This window comes from Pteropus vampyrus, unplaced genomic scaffold (genome assembly GCF_000151845.1).
Source record: "Pteropus vampyrus isolate Shadow unplaced genomic scaffold, Pvam_2.0 Scaffold16, whole genome shotgun sequence".
NCBI lineage: Eukaryota > Metazoa > Chordata > Mammalia > Chiroptera > Pteropodidae > Pteropus > Pteropus vampyrus.
The window spans coordinates 3,650,427-3,667,047 of NW_011888797.1; the positions used below are offsets into that span (position 1 = coordinate 3,650,427).

Genomic DNA, 16,621 nt, shown 5'->3' on the forward strand with positions numbered 1-16,621 from the left:
CATGTAAACAGGTTAGTTCTACTTCGGAAGCATCAACTCTAACCCTGTCAGCCATCTCACAAGGTCCAAAAGGACCTTGCTCAAGACTCAAGAACCAGAGCAGGTCATGTGAGTACCTCAGCATCAACCTTTGGCTCCCCATTGCCTAGATTCAAATCCCCACTCCATCACTTACTATCCTTGCGACCTCGGACAAGTTATCCTCTCTCTGCCTCAGTCTTCTCATCTGCAAAATGGGGATAGTAATAAGATAATAATAATAACATCTATGTCATAGGCTTGTGGTGAAGCTTAAATAAGTGAGTTAAAAGATTAAGAGAGTCCGGCACATTTAAAAGCTATGCTTGAGTTTGTGATGATAAAGACGATGATGCTGGTGGTGGTGAAAATGCTGATGCCCCCTTCTCAGAATGCTACTCAAAGCACACATGAACCGCTGTGTTATTCAAAGTGACTTAAATCTCAGTAACTGGCATGCTGTAGAGAAAGGAGCGGGTGAACATTAACAACGCAGAATCCGGTTGCCACAGGAGATGCTCAACCGTGTTACTCAGGAAGCATCCTAGCCTTTCTTTTTCTCTTTTCAATATGGGAAAAAATCTCTGCAGATTCCAATCAAGATACTGAGCCCGTCACCCAAGAGCAAACTATCACTTCTCACGTTGCCATCACTGAGGACAGATCACAAGAGCAAAGGAGGAGGACGTAAGGGGGAAGCAGTGAGAGAGCAGAAAGGCAGACTCCGGCTGAGGAAAGCCGTTGCCAGGTAACTGACAACAACACCACAGGGGACACTGGAAGAGCAAAACTGCCTAGGAAATACTGTTGATTAAAAACACTAGTCTCAAAACAACTTTGAATGATTAGAGACAGAGAAATAATCTACAGAAAGGAATATGGACCACAGTAAAGGAAGTGACACCCCACCTCGTGAAGGACACACAGACTGGGGCAACCAAGGACACAGGAAATCCAGACCCAGCTCGGAGCTACACTGGGCTAAGCGTAGAGATTTGTGTAGCTGTTATCTATGAAACAGGCTTATTTTAACTATCTACTAATAATGATTAAGAGGGATGTGGTAGGCACCATGCTAAGCACTTGCTGATTGAAGGCACATTTGGAGGAAGCAGTGGTAAGGATTTGAAATAATTTGAAGAATTCTGTTAAAATGAGCTGAACAGAAATAAAATTAACAAAACTACTCGGATAATATTTTAAACAAAGCCATGTGAGTTACATGTATTTTTTAAATGCAGCTAATGGATAAAGTGTATGACAGGTCATTGGAGTCCTCATAGCCACTGGAAAGCTAACTTATACGCTCTGGCTACTTAAAGGTAGAATATTCAACCTGCTAAAGTCTAGGACGGTATTTCCCTAAGAGATCGATAGAGCACAAAATCCAGAGGTTTGCTAGGTTAGTATGCAAAGAGACAAAGCAACTCTTGGTCTACAAATAATTGGAAAATACTGCTTTAAGCAAAGTGGAACTTCTTCTTTTGTTTTGTTACATTACGTTTTACTGCAGGACTTCTCAGAACCTTTAATGAGCAAATGAGAATGGTCAGTACATAGACAGGGACACCAGAGGCAGGATTTTCCAAATTATCTCATGAGAGAATTTTTCCCCAGCATCCCCTGCAGCATCTCCCAGAACTGTTTAGGAAATGCAAGTATGGATTCATTTATTATTTTCCCAGGGATCTAGCTCATTCTAAGCCCCAGATATGTATCCATGTCCCTCAGAGAGAAAAGAATCAGAAGGAACCTTCCAACTACCTTTCCTTAGTATCAGTAAAAGTGACATAGCTGCTATAACACATAAACCTCAAACCTCACTGGCTTCACAGAATATAGTTAATTTTTCCTTGAGCGATGGTCCCATGCAAATGGCATCGCCCAGGAAGCTTTGAAAAATACTCCATCTATTTTCCACACCCAGAAGTTCTGATTTATGGTTCTGAAGCAGGACTGAACACTGAGGAATTTTTTCCAAGCTCTTCCAGGATTCTGAGCCATGGATGAAATACACTGAACCAAGGGATTATAAGAGGTTCCTCACCTGGCATCTTCCCATTCAGACCTCTGTGTTAGTCTCTGAAGGCTTAGATTATTGATCAGTGTAATGTAATGTTTCAAAAATTAAAAAGAGAGAGAGGTGACAGAGAAAAGAGGATTATTTAACCAAAACTTATTATCTATAACTAGGTGAATCCCCAGTTAACTCAGCGTTCTGAGATGTACCCTCATAAGCCTGTCTTGTTGATAAGCCCAGACTTTGTCCTTTCTGGTTCTGTGCCTGGTACTTTGCCATTATCTCAGTGGGACTGGAGGACCACTGCTATTTATTTATGCATTAAATGTTTATTATTTCAGTCAGTAGAGGGTAGGGGTTAACAATGAAGCTCTGGGGCCACATACTTTGGAAACTAGATCCCCACCCACTAGCTGTGTGACCTTGGAAAAGTTGCCTAGCTTCCCTGCCTCAGTTTCCTCATCTGTAAAATGGAGACAATAATCCTAACCATTTCACAAAGTGCCATGAGGATTTAACAGGTTAATCCATGGAGAGGTCTAGAATAGTGACTAGCACATACTGAGTTTTCAACAAATGTTGGCTATTATAATTTGTTTTTATTTTCAAATGCAGGTTTCTGCTCTAGGTTGCCAAGGCTACAGAGACAATGAAAGCTATACCCCTGTCCTCAAGGAATTTACAATTGGGCATGGGTGAAGGATGGGTTGTGACAGATATGACTGGACTTCCGTAGTATTATGTGCATATTGCTAGGAGGGCCACCAAGATGCTATTAGAGAGGCAAACTGGGAAGGCTTCCCTGAAGAGGTGGCATTAGATCCTTGAAGAGGAGGCTTTTCAGGGAAAGATGAACTCGACAGGCCGAGTCATTTGCTATTGAAGTGACATGGAAGAGGGGAAAGGATGAGTCAAAAAAAAACAATTATTGCTATCTGCAAAGAGACATTTATTTGCAGTAGTGTATCAACCACACCAGGAGAGGACACCCCCAGTCTTCAAAGTCAAGGACACGGGCTTCTGCCACATTCCCTGCACAGGATTGTACTTGTCTAGAGGCACTCCCGCAAACACTGCCTAACAGCAAGCTTGGATTTAGACAGACAGGCCTGCAGTTTTCCATGGTGTGGTTGTGGAAAGGTTGGCAGGGCTGTGGGTCCAGGAGTAGACAGGACTGGAGGCAGAATGGGCAGAGCAGGGGGAGGCAGGAGCTTATGCTCGGGAGTTTCACAAGGCACAGAAATTCCAGATCGTGTCCCTTCAGGATATCCTGTCATTCAGCCAGGGTACATATACAGTTGAGAGTAGCCAATCTCACCACAACCCCTGGATTTGCCACTTTTCCTGTCTAGAGGCAGATCTCACATGTCATCTGGTTCAATACAGGGAAAGGAGAGGAAAAGATTTAAAAACAAACACTGAAATGAGAAAGAATTCACTGGAAGTTCATCAGACGAAGTTAAAATAGGTAAATAGTTCTGGCGGGTGCCTGGCACAGAGAAGGAGCAAATATTTCCTCGCCATGCTACAAAATTTAATACTTTTCTTCCTTGGATTGGTGGTTCAAAATTTCTGCTCTCCACCAGAAACTGCAGAGCAGGTAAGATGAGACTTGAGGTTTTTGTTTTTGTTTTTTTTTAATTTGTTAATTTTCACAATGTATTCAAAAGCTTATGCTATTCTGTGTTGTCATGGATAAAGAGCACTATCTGGACTTCATAAAATAAAGAGAAAGCCTGTGGAGAATAGGATCCTAATGGCAAACCATCTTTCTGAAGATGTGCTAACCCAGTTGATTATTCCTGTGCTAAAACACCATTGTTGGGGGCTCTGATTTTAGTGTTAATATTCTTCTTTCTAATGTGGATTTTGAAATCCTGGAGTTTTCTTCATTTGTTTGTTTTAGTCTCATCTATGCGAATACCTTCCATTGCACCATTCCGAATGTAGAAAATAACAAGAGCTGTAGAGAGATGTTCTGGGGATTTTCAGTTTGGGTGATATCTGGCTGAGAAAGACAGTATTACAAAATGCGTTAGGTGTTCTCTCGTCCCTCCACCTCACAAGTTGCAGTGAAAGTACCCAGGGCAGTTGCAGTGGTAGCCCCTGTGAAGTACATCAGCACAGTAGCTTGTCAAGCAGGTTCACTTGAATTGTCATCATAGAGTAAGTTCAGTGTCAGATCTGCAGCAAGGTCAGTCTAAAGGGGTATGTGAGAGGCAGTCCAAGTGACTAAACTGCATTTCACGAGATATGATTTCCGTTCTATTAAGAATAAAACTTAAACATGATTCTGCATCCGCGCCAGGCAAATGTGCATCAACACCAATGTAACTCCAATTAGCTGTCTTCTGAGAGTGCTTTTCACGAAAGCGTTGGAAGATGGCATAATGGTTACGTGCTCCAGCTCTGAGGATAGATAGGGGTGAGTTTGACTGTGGTTTCATTTGTTTAACAAATATTTCTGAGGACCAGTGACTGTTCTCTGCAGTTTACTAGCTGTTCAACCCTGAGCAAGTCATTTAGTCTGTCTAAGCTTCAGTTTCTCCCCTGACAGTGCTCCACAAGCAGCAGTAATGATCCTTCTCAACATCGCCATCACCATCATCATCATGAGTGCTTGCTTTTTAGTGCAGAAATGTTGACTGATGCTTAAAGCTGAGTTTACTTTTCAAGAAGTGATCATATGAGAAGTAGAATGAGCCATTCCATTTGAAAAGGACAATTCAAGGGTCAAGGGAATTTTGAAAAGAGAATATTAACTTTGGCCTGCTAAGAAAGAAAAGACAAAGTGATGTTGCCTTATATACTAACCCACTTGGGAAACCTTAATGTAAAGAAAATCCTGCCTAAAGAAATATGGAGGTGTCATGACCATTGAAGGGGATTGATTCGAACTATATCTAAAGGTGGCTTTTATTATTAATCCATAAAGAACATTTCAGTGCTCTTTTGGTTCATAATGATCACCAAATGAAAGCTGCCAGTAAAAACAGAGATTTTATCTTCCTATACAGTACTATAGCACGCTCGGGGAAGAGAAATAGCTAACCAAGGAATAAGAAGACCACTAACTTACAGTGTGACATTGGGCAAGTCACTGAACCTCCCCTCACCTCAGTAGTCTCCTCTCTAAAATGAGAATGATGACACCTGCCCTACTTGTCTTTAGGGTGGTCGAGATTGAATAAGATGATGCCTTTGGAAGTTTGTATAACCACAAACTGGTCTGTAAATGCAAGGTTTCTTCTCATACAGCCTTGACAAATTTCAATACACTTAGAAGTAGTTATGACGTTCCCATGACCCCTAGCCTAGTGCTGGGCCCATGGGATGTGCTATGAGGTGATGAAGAAGTCTGAGAAGTGGCCCTCTCCCACAACGGGTTTTTAAAAGAGGAGCAAAGACAACAAAATGCACTCAATGGCCAACCATTGAGAAAAGGAGGAGAGATGGGTGCGGTTTTGTGGGTGTGGTGTTGTTAAACAGGGCTTGAAGGATATGAGGTTCAGGTCGATAAGGGGAGGAGAAAGAACATTACTATCAGATGAAGCAACAAGCCAAACCACAGAGAAGGAGCTAGAGAAGCAATACAGGCATTAGTGCTTACTGCCTACAATATTCCCAATACTGGGCCAGGCAATTTGTACATGTTACATCATTTAAAGTTCTCAGTAACCTGGAGAGTAGTTATCAGTATCTCCCCCTTACCGATGATGGCAAAGAGTAAGGAATTCATTCCAGATGGTATTTAGCAAGATACTGAGCTTGATTCCCAGCTTACATCTTTTGGCTCCCAAGTTCAGTCTCTCTTCATTGTACAAAGCTGCTATTTCTTAAGCTCAATGGAGAAATGAAGGGAACTTGAAAGAGGGGAGGAAATCCAGTTAGGAAGATCAGCACCAGCATCATGGGCAATGAGGGATCCTGAAGACAGGGCCCAAGTGAATCTGCATCGTTCATTTTACCAGTTCTCTGCTGCCCGATGTTGCTAATTGACGGTTTCTGGTGCAACTGTCTGATTTCTTACAATTCACTCATTCAATCAACAAATATTTACTAAGCATTGCTGTGTGCCAGACACAGTTCTAGGTGCCTGAGACAAAACAGCAAAGGACAGAACAGAAAAAGATCACTGCCCTCACAGAGCCCACATTCTAGAGCTCCATACAGTTCCTGCTCTAAGATGTTTGCAGTCTTAGATATCTTGGAGCAAGAACTGTATGCTCCATGGCATTTAGCACCCAGACTAGACTATTCCTGTGGAATTAATGCTGAAATGATATCCTCAAGACTTGTTGATCTGTGCCCAGTTGACCTTGAATAACCTGCCTTAACAATTTCCCATTTGAAAAGAATACAATCTAGTTCAGGTTTCCCATTAGGAAAAGTGTGTGTAATGAGGTTATCTTACCTTGCTGGACTCCAGACCTTAGATCAGGGATGGCAAACGGGTCATACAAGCCGCGCCTTGCAGAGCCATGTCAGACATTGCTTGTTGATCCCAACACTCTTTCCAAATAAGATTGAAAGCAGCCTGCTAGTCATTACCAATCAACCTCATTGCCATCCTTATCATTCCATTGACATAAGGTCAATGGAGAAGATTGGCCAAGCAAGGCTCTGCTAATGAGGCTCAATTTTTTTTTTTTTTTTTTTTTTACGTTTTCACAGACGAAAAGATGTGATAAGAAGTCTCTGCTTATAATGAGGACTGAGTGCCAATCCTGCTCACTCAACTTTGGAATCAAGTGCCCAGATGGTTACACCAAGGTCACCAATGGCTCCATGGGGGTTCGAGACTGCAGGTACTCATTATGAGAAAATAAGTGTGCTTGCGTCTTGGAACTCAAGGGATTGTGAGCCTAAATAGAAACTTCTCGTCTTAAAAACTACCAAGCATTTCCATGGTTTTCTCTTACTCTAACACTACATGAGTTCAAACCTAGGTAACTCACACCTATGACCTTGAGTCTAAAAAAATGTATTATTACTGATTCACATTTCAATACAAAACTGACTATGTTGAATTGCACATACACATTCTCCTTTCATTTTGTGAAAATCTGGGTTTCGTTTCACTTGGAAAAGATTCTAATCAGAACATGTTATAAAGCCTTGGGTCTCATATTCATCTTACTAACTAGCAGCTATGGACCCTGATATTAATTAGAATCCAAAGAAGGGAGACAAATGCATTACAGCTTCATTGCATTTTATGTGAGCGCTGCATTCCTGAAATTCTCTTACGATTCAAAACTCTCATAATTCAAAGCTAATCCTTGCAAAGGATGGCAAGCAGTTCTGCTCACTAGCTTAATGGATGCAGCCACGCAGCTCAAGTGCAAACACAATTTTTTATTTCCTCGTCTACTAATTTAAAAATTAAATAGTACTCAATGAGTTTGTTTTCGATTCAGGGATAAAGGACTAGAATGACTTCTTATTTTGTATAAAATGAAGCATTAACACTGTTATATCTAGAAATACTAAAGTCAAATCCTGGAATACGCCATCCATGCAGAGATCCCTGTATATAAACAATGGTGTTTAGCCTCTAAAGAACTGCTATTCCAGATCTGTATCTCAGCTGGTAGAAAAACTGTTCTAAGGAACTCGTTATATCTCCCTCGAGGAAACTGGCAAATATTACTCACTACACTATACATTTCTCACAGAAATTTCTACGTTTACAGTATCTACATAAAAATGTGCTAATCCTGAGCAGTCAGTTTGTTTTAAATCCACATATCCTGTGCATCACATAATTCATGATCTTTCTCTTCTTGCATTGGCTGCTAGGATACTCAGCGATGAGTACAAAGTGTACTTTTAGCCTGCGCCTAGAGTCTAACATGATTTTTTCCATCTGCTATTTTCACTTTCGACATCACTTTAGATATTTCACCCCTATTTTCATTGTGCCTTGATTGTTTTCATCCATTTCTTACCATTAAATATGTTGCGATTATGCTTTATTCTACCTAGAAAGTAAAATGTGTTCGATGTATACATTTTTAAATCTAGGCAAGTGTAAGGATCTAAATAAAAATCTAGGGTAATCCCACTGCCCATAATTAACTGTATTGCTCTGATTATGGGGTTAATGTCCTCTCTTTTCCCTTCAAGGTATACCTTTGAGGTCAGAACGTACTCGCTGTCTCTCCCCGGATGTCGCCACATCTGTAGGAAGACCTATCTCCAGCCTCAGTGCTGTCCAGGCCACTGGGGCCCAGATTGCATGGGTAAGTGGCACATCACTTTTCTTGGATTTTGATACTTGCTTCTCGGTGTCCCATTTGACAGAAAATTGAGAGGCAGGAGACCCAATAAAAGGAAAACATCAGCATCTTTTTCTAGAAAGTCACATTTCCGTCTATATGTAGAAAATCTTTCTTGCCCTCTCAGCTTTTCTAAAGAAATCTGCTTTCCTCCAGTTAGAGATCTCGCTTCTGAAAGAACTCCTCTACAATTCAGAAAAAGGGACGATTGAGAGGAAATCCATTTTTACAAAAAAAGATAACTGACCATAGAGAGGAAGTAAGAATACTGGGATCTTATGACCCCAAATACAATTTTCTTTAAGAAGAAATTGTATTACCTCTCAAGTCTATCATTATTGTTTGGCAACCAAAATAATCATTAAATCTTCTAAAAATTTAACTCTCAGGATGCAATAGCAAAGTTTTTAATGACCACATTCCGCTGAAAGAAAAACTACTAGTTTTTCTAGTCTGAGTCAATGGTACAGTTAAACTCCTGTGGTCAAGCATAGCATCTGACGGCTGAAATTGAACTTCTATCCCAATTATAAATGTTTACACTCAAGTAGTGACTTTGTACTTGCTCTGACATGCAAATTATATGAATTCTTGGAGAGTAAAAAAATCAGGCATTTTAATTCGTGAATTTACCATTTGTTTTCCATCTTCTAAAACGTAATAAAAAACATCGTAAGCATCCACTTAAAGGGAGAGATTAGTTCTCTTTTGCTTTGTTTTTTTTCTAATTAAAATAATATAAGCAAATCATACACAGCTTGTAATGTTTAGGAAAGTATAAAGAAAGAAAAAACAGCAACTTATATTCTGTCACACGTAGGAAACCATAAATAGTTTGGCTTATTTCCGTAGTCTTTTCTTCCATATGGCTTCTAAATAGTTGAGCCCATAGTATATGCATAATGTTCTCTCCTGTTTCTTTTTGTAACTAATGATTAAGTGAATGATAGCTTCCATTCACTCAACATCAATGACATTAGTTACTAGAGAGGTACTTGGCCTATATTATCTAATTTAATTCTTAAAACAAATCTCTGAGTTAGACAATTTTATCTCCATTTCGTGTATGAGGAATCAGAGATTGGAAGATTATCTCTTGCCTATTTCCTTGGAGCTGGTAAGTGATAAAACAAGTTCAAGTTCAGGGTTGCCTGGCACCAAAACCTGAGAAAAAGAGGGAGAGAGATCTTCTACATGTTTTTTTTGTTTTAAATTTCTCTTTTGATTGTTAGTCCCTTCAGCCCTCCTAGCCAATGCCTGGATTGTGCTCCTTACCCAGAAAGGTCAAGGCTTGGGGTTTAGGATCGCTTGGCCCTACTCTCTGTTAACCGCTCTGCTCTCAGTTTCACCCCAGCATGTTGACACAATGTGTTTCTAAGAGTTTATTACATCAGAATCAAGCAATTAACCCAGACTTACAGATTCCGAGAATTTTTTTTAGTGCCAAATGTGGTCACAATCACATCCTGTTCTTACAGACATCCTGATACAATAGAAAGAAATTTTTGATTTACTTTTCTCTTTCTAACCCACAAAAATTAATCTGATGACAAGTTGTTAATCAGACACACCGTAGACAAGAAAAGTTTTTGTTCAAGACGCAGTAATGAAAGTCAGTATCTCCAACATAACAAATGACAGACCACAGCCAGGAGAGCAAAGAACTCTGGGCCTACTACCGAGTTTTAGGTTTGAATCTGATTCCATCATTACTGGTTTGGTTAAGATATTTCCTACTTATGCCTCAGTCTTCTTAGCTCTCAACGGGGGTAAAAAGTCCTCCTTTATAAAACTTTATTAGAGATTTTAAAGCATTAATATGAATGAAAGTACTTGGCAAAGTATATGACATGAAGAAGACATTTTATAAAAGTTTTATGAATAAATAAATGAGTGAATCATAATTAAAAGAGACCTCTGATAATGAAAAGCAAATAAAATGACGCCCTTCCTCCGAGGCCTTTTTAAACAGTGGGTAACTCGTAAAACAAGCAGGCAAACAAGATTCAAAACCTTCAGTGGGTGTCCATGCCAGCACACTGTGCTATGAGCAACTGAGGCAAGGCTCACATCTGCCATCGAAGGAGGCTGAGGATTCCTTGAACAGTCGGGCATTTCCTTCTGATTGGTCTCAAGGCCAGAGAAGCAAAGCACATGAAAACCAAGGCCTGGAAATTCTTTCTGTCTTCTCATTGGGAGCAAAAGTGCGTTTCCCTTTGTCTTCATCTTCCAAACATACTCACTGTCTCAAAAGGCTTCCTTCCTTTGGTTCAGGAAAGAGATAAATCCTCTGCTTGGCTGTGTTATTTCGCCCCTCACATTTTTGTGGTGATGACAAGAGAGATCTTGGCTATCACTTTATATTTCCTCAGGGATAAGGCTGCTGACATGTGTCCATCCTTCTTCTGGAGGAAGTACAAGCTCTCAAATGGCCTTCTTTCCAATGCAAGCACAGTATCCACTTCCTTTTTAATGCATCGAGAAATACATTCATCCTCAACACTTCTGAGTTATGTCCTAAATTATTTTAATAGTACCTTATTCAAATTAGAAAATAACTCTATAATCAATTCTGAAAACTTGGAAAACACGAAAAAAGCACAATGAAAAAAATTACTCATTATCCTCTAAAATTAAGAATAAGGCATTATTCTCACTTGGAGAAAATATATATATATATCATCCTGGCATAAAAAAGATGTTTAATGTGCTTCTTCCTCATTAAAACTTGTACTGCTTTCTCAGATCTGCATATGGAAGCCTTTTCTCATTAGCACAAAAACATGTTTTTAACCTCGAAACATAATACATTTGAACAAACAATATTCTATTTGAGATGAAATAGATTGTTTTACTTGTCCATGCTGGTTCTTGTTATTCCACTGTGAATGTTAACAGATTTATGCTACAACTCAAAGTAACAAAAAAAGAATGTGGCAAAACAATCTGATTATTTCAAAGGGAAATGACTTTGATTCTTCTTTTTTGAGATCAGTGTCATCAAATTATAAACAATTTATTTTTTGTATCATGTCATTTGCATTTTTTAGGCTTCTTTTTCTTTTCTGTTGTATGTTCCTTGCCATTCACTGAACAGGTTGCAAATAACAGATTTATGTGGATTTGGAGCCACTCTCTTAGGCCTGTCTTTTTTGGCTTTGAGTGACAAATAATGCCAAATTCGCCTGAGGAACCTATTTCGCATCAGTTTCCCAGACAGACAATTTCAACCAGAGCTATAAATTGTATACCAGGACATATTCTCTGCCTAGCACTGTGACCCAAGCTTTTAAACAAAGGTGGTGACATGGATTCTAGAGTTCCTTGGGAGATAAGTTACACAGGGAAGTCCCTGGCCTTTGTTGGCCAGGAAGTTTATTATCTTCCTTTAAAGAAACAGAACAGCTAATGATTTGCTGACAGCTTATAAAGGGTAAGCCTCCTGCATAAGGAAAGTCACAATGCAAGGGACCACCAGAGGAGCAGTGCCCGAAGGGAAATGTGATGACCTAAAATAGCCTTATCAGCTCCTCGAGCCTCACAATGCATCAAAAAATGTGCCCTTATAGCAGATTCTGTAATCTCTCTTTCAAGTGTGGTTGCTGAGAATGGCAATTTTACCGTCTTTTTTTACTTAATGGAGGCCTGAGGTGATAGCAAATGATTTGAGAAGCAGGAAAGAAATTTACACTTTTGCATAAAAACCTTCACTTCCTCCCTGTCCGGGGACTTCACATTACCTTTTGCAGCGTTCCCAGTGGTTCTCAAACATTAACGTGCAGTAGAAATGAACATCCCTGTGAAGATGCATATCCCTGGGTCTTACATCCAGAAATCCTCTTTCAATAGGTGTGAAGGGCCAAACTTGACATAAAATTGTAACAGTTTATTATCGACCAACAGGGTGAGTATGGACTGAAATCCAACCCAGCCTTGTCTCACCAAATCATACACTCCTGGTCTATCTTGAGAAAGGGCCACCTCTCGATTTTAGTTTCCGACTTCTTGCCAAGCCTAATATATGTTGGGGATATATCGACAAGATCAGTGAGAGTTGGGGAAGCTTTTTAAAATTTGCACAAAGGCTCTCTATGCCCTGTTGGATTAGTCCAGGTCCTGTGAAGAACAGATACCAAGACAGGGCTACAGATGCAAGAGATTAATGAAAAGGAGTGCTTGAGAAGGAAAACGAGAAAGAAGCCAGGAAACGCAGGGGGAGCAATCCAACAAGCATAGAGGTCTCACCCTTGTGAATAAGATAGGGAGCCAAGGAACGTTAGACGGAAAAGTCTCAGACTACATGTAGTTCTAAGATGAGCGTGGGAGACTGGAATTCAGGCGCCACTGCCTGCAAAAGTAAAAATGCCTGGGACGTCATTTCCGCAAGGTGGCACTGATTGCTGAGCCTCAGGGTGGAGGAGGCTCTCTGTTCTTCTGAGCCAGTGCGGAAGGCAAGCTTGGGGTCTCTCAGAGAGCCCCTTACCTGCCTAGCCTTAGGAAGAGGCATAGGGACCAAGAGAAGTAAACAGCAGCAGAGCTGTCACCTCTCTATCTTCCTGGTCCTGCCCAGAGTTTGGCCTGGTTCTCAAAATACCATCTCAGCCCAAGAAGGGTGTAGTATCAAAAGGAAATGGGAGAAGAGCTATTTGATAGTCAATGACCTGCGGAAACACTCATGGCACCTCACGTCCGGCATCTGTGAACTCAAGTCCTTCAGTTGGTTTTCGCATGAACTTCAAAGTGCAGACCTGGCACCTGCATGATGAGGCCCTTTCCCTTCCTCTTTCTCCTCACCTGCTGCTGATCTTTTAAAAATAAGTCTCTCACAAGGCCCTTCCATAAGGATCTGGCTATTGCCCTCAGAGCTAGGTCAACTGGACCATGATTGGTTATTTCTGATAAATGTTTTAACCTCCAGTAGGTGGAATGATGAGAGCTCTAGGTCTCTTTCTCCCATAACAACCCTTTTCCCAGGTTGTCAACCAGTATTTATTTGATTGCCTGTTAAACCATGACTCTCTCCCCGCACTGGACTGGTAGGACCATGGAAATTGAGACCTGGTCTGTGAGCTCACCTTACTTGTTCCTGTTTCAAATGGGTGCCCAATAATTTATTTCTGAGTGTTTTTTTTTTCCTGTTACACTGCCAACCAGAAAGAACATAAACTGATGAGGATGGAGAGTATCCCCTCTAAATAATAACAACCACCATTTATTGAGCACCTAATATTTCCAGTCCCTACCACCACCTGCCAGGATGACACTTGAACTGAATCTCAGAGCCACCCATTGACTTTCCCAAAGGGATACAGCTAGCAAAGAGTTGACGCGGGGTTCGAACCCAGAACATCCTGATTGCAAAGTCCCCTGCTCTCTCGTAACACTGTCGCATCTCATGTAGCCACTGCCCTAGCGGATGAGAGCAGCCCAAACTAACAAATTGGTTTGCAGAGTGATTTGTAGAGATCAGCTACATGTCAGTGCATCTTCTCCTTCACCCACCTTATAAACATTTCTGCTATCTGTGCTGTGGCTCTGGTGTGCAGTAGTGCTTGGTTTGTATATAGCATGATGATAAACTGAAGCACCTGCCTGTGTTTGAAGCCTGACCACAGTCCCAAAGTGTACAGTTTACACCCTTCAGTTTACTAATATTCTGCAGGGAAGAAACAGAGGAGCCAGGGAGAACACAGTCTACAGGTGTGCAACTCAACTCCCTCTCCTCCCTGTATCAACAAGAAACACATGTTCTTCTAAAGAATTAGCCCGGTAACTCAAGTGAGCCATAAGAGTTGCCTTCTGAGAGAATGGCTTCCCCTGTGGTCTCTTTTTTAGAAGTCTCTTTTTCCAAGAACTACCTTTTCGGTTTCTATGAATGCTGATTTCTCGGAAAATATGTGGTATAGCAAGCTTGTGACAAAGGAGAGCTCTGAACAAAGGTCTTTGTGGATGGGGGTAGGAGGGATGGGTGGGCAGGAAGGTGGACACTCCACTAGAGGCCTCTCCTTACCCCTTGCCAGCTGGGTGACTTTGGGCAAGCCACATTACTACTCTGTGCCTCAGTTTCCTCATCTAGAAAATGGGGCTAAAAATAGGACTTAACTTCAGGAGGTTGCTGGGAGTAGTCAATACATGCATCCTTTATTATCATCTAGAACTCCATGTCATTCGCTATTTTGCAGAAGGCATTTGCCTTGCTAACTTAAATTTGGGATGACGTTTGATCCTGCCTCATTCACACAAACACATTTCAGGGCCATTGTAGGGTTTCTGCTTGGTGCTCGCTAGTCTCGATCTGTTATTTAGATGGAACTCACCCAAAGTGGGATTAAATCCGTGTCGACTCAGCACTCATAATGCAGAACAACAGCAAGTATAAAAAGAAACAGAAATTTTTGTCATCCTCATCACGGTAGTATCTTAAACTCCTATCACTTATTATTACTTTAACTCCTCTATTTGATTTTGGGCCTTGTGATTTCTGACTTTCTAGCTAAATGTCCCTTTGCCCCAGCATGTAACATAAGGCTTATCATGTAGTAGGTATTCTCTGAACGTTTAGTGAATGACTGTGAAATCCTCTAATAAATGCTCATAAAAGCTCCGACTCAGGTCAAGCACAGCCCCAAAGTGCAAACTTTGTGCTTGTTTGGAATCAGTTTCTGAGTGAAATCTAAATTCCTTTGCTTGCCATGTAAAGCTTTTCATGGATTGGCCCCAACCATCCTATTACGCCTCATCAACCACCACTTTTCCCAGACCCCAACTCCCAAGTTCCAGTCCCGGCAAATTTTTTATCATTCCCAGAACCGGCCATGGCCCTATACACCTCCGAGACTTCATACTTGTCGTTTCCTCTTCCTGAATCGCCCTTCCTTTTTAAGCATGGTCAGCTCCTACCGAGCCTTCAAAACCCCAGCTTAAATGACCCCTCCTCAGGGATGTCTCCTGGATTCCCCAGGGTGGCATCCACAGCTCCTTTTCCTGGTCTCCCTCAAATCCTGTCTAGTACACTAAGTAAGAGGCCTGGCTTTAGAGTCCTGCTAAAGGCCCAGCTAAATCCCCAGCTGTGCATTTTATAAAGTGTGAGTCTTTGGGCGAGTTACGTGACCCCTCTGAACTTCAGTCTTCTTGCGTGCTAACTAGCACCAATAGCAAACCCTGAGGGTTGCAATGGGAATGATTTAATGAGATAACTGTGAAGTGGATAGCAAATGCTCAAGAAATGGCAGGCAGTCTGAGGCCCCTGACTCCACTGGGATTCACTCGCCTCCCCCATGTAACTTTAAGTGACACCAGCAGAGTCTTCAATTATTTCTTACCCCGGCAACCAGCACACTAACTGGCACATAGTAGGTGCTTAATGCATCCTTGCAGAATGCTCGTGTGCAGGCACAAATGAATGAATCTGAGTCCTTTGATTCCCTAGAGTGCCCAGGAGGAGCGAGTTCCCCCTGCAGCGGCAGAGGCAGTTGTGCAGAAGGCATGGGAGGAAATGGAAGCTGCTCATGCCAAGTAAGTTCAGAAACGTGCCCACCTCCCTGACTCTACCCCCGCCCCTTACCTGCATATCCGTCTGTAAAATGGGTTTGCTAGTAATATCTATGTAATTACACTGGTTGAGAAAGTGGAATGAGATCATATATGTAAAATGCTTTGTGAAACTATACTGGAACCATAGAAATTGTTGTTGTTCCTATTGATAATCACCGCTATTAGCAGACAACTCTTCGGTGCTGTGCACAGCACCCATGTCAAACACTGGGTCCACCACTGAATTTCTTTGTTATCCCATGAAAATGGTTTTTTGCAATTTTCAAGCCTTAGATGATTGAAGTGCAAAGATCCTTCGGAAAAAATTTGAGCTCGACTGTCTTCAGAAATTCAACATTGAAAGTTTTTATTTCATCCTCAGTTGAACTATAGTGTGGCTATTAGCACTGGCTCTCTATTTATATCTGTGGGCTGACAAAGCATCTTTCTTCTGAAGAGCTCCAGACTCAGTAAAAAATGATACAGGGATTAACATACGCATTACGACACAAAAACAGCAAAGAATAAAGGAAAGAAATAGAAAGAAGGAGCTTTAATATAGGCACAGAGGGAAGGTATATTTGAGAAGCCAACACTGATCCAACCATCTGGGAAAAATCAATGGGCTTCCTGGGTAACGCAGATCACTTTGGGTCTGACATCTGCCTGGGGTGTTTTGCAGAAAGGGTTTGGTGGAACAGCCTGTGAAACCTGTGCTGATGACAATTTATTTGGACCCAACTGCTCAGCAGGTATGTCTGGTTTTTGT

General features: G+C 41.3%; 1 protein-coding gene across 1 annotated transcript in view; it reads left to right on the forward strand.

The window, feature by feature from the left end:
* The first annotated feature begins 3,560 nt into the window (after window positions 1-3,560).
* STAB2 (stabilin 2) overlaps window positions 3,561-16,621 on the forward strand; it is a 151,462-nt gene continuing 138,401 nt past the window's right edge. The window contains 5 exon segments of the mRNA XM_023527450.1: window positions 3,561-3,638; window positions 6,713-6,846; window positions 8,168-8,283; window positions 15,749-15,834; window positions 16,535-16,604. Coding sequence (XP_023383218.1) covers window positions 3,561-3,638; window positions 6,713-6,846; window positions 8,168-8,283; window positions 15,749-15,834; window positions 16,535-16,604 — 484 coding nt within the window.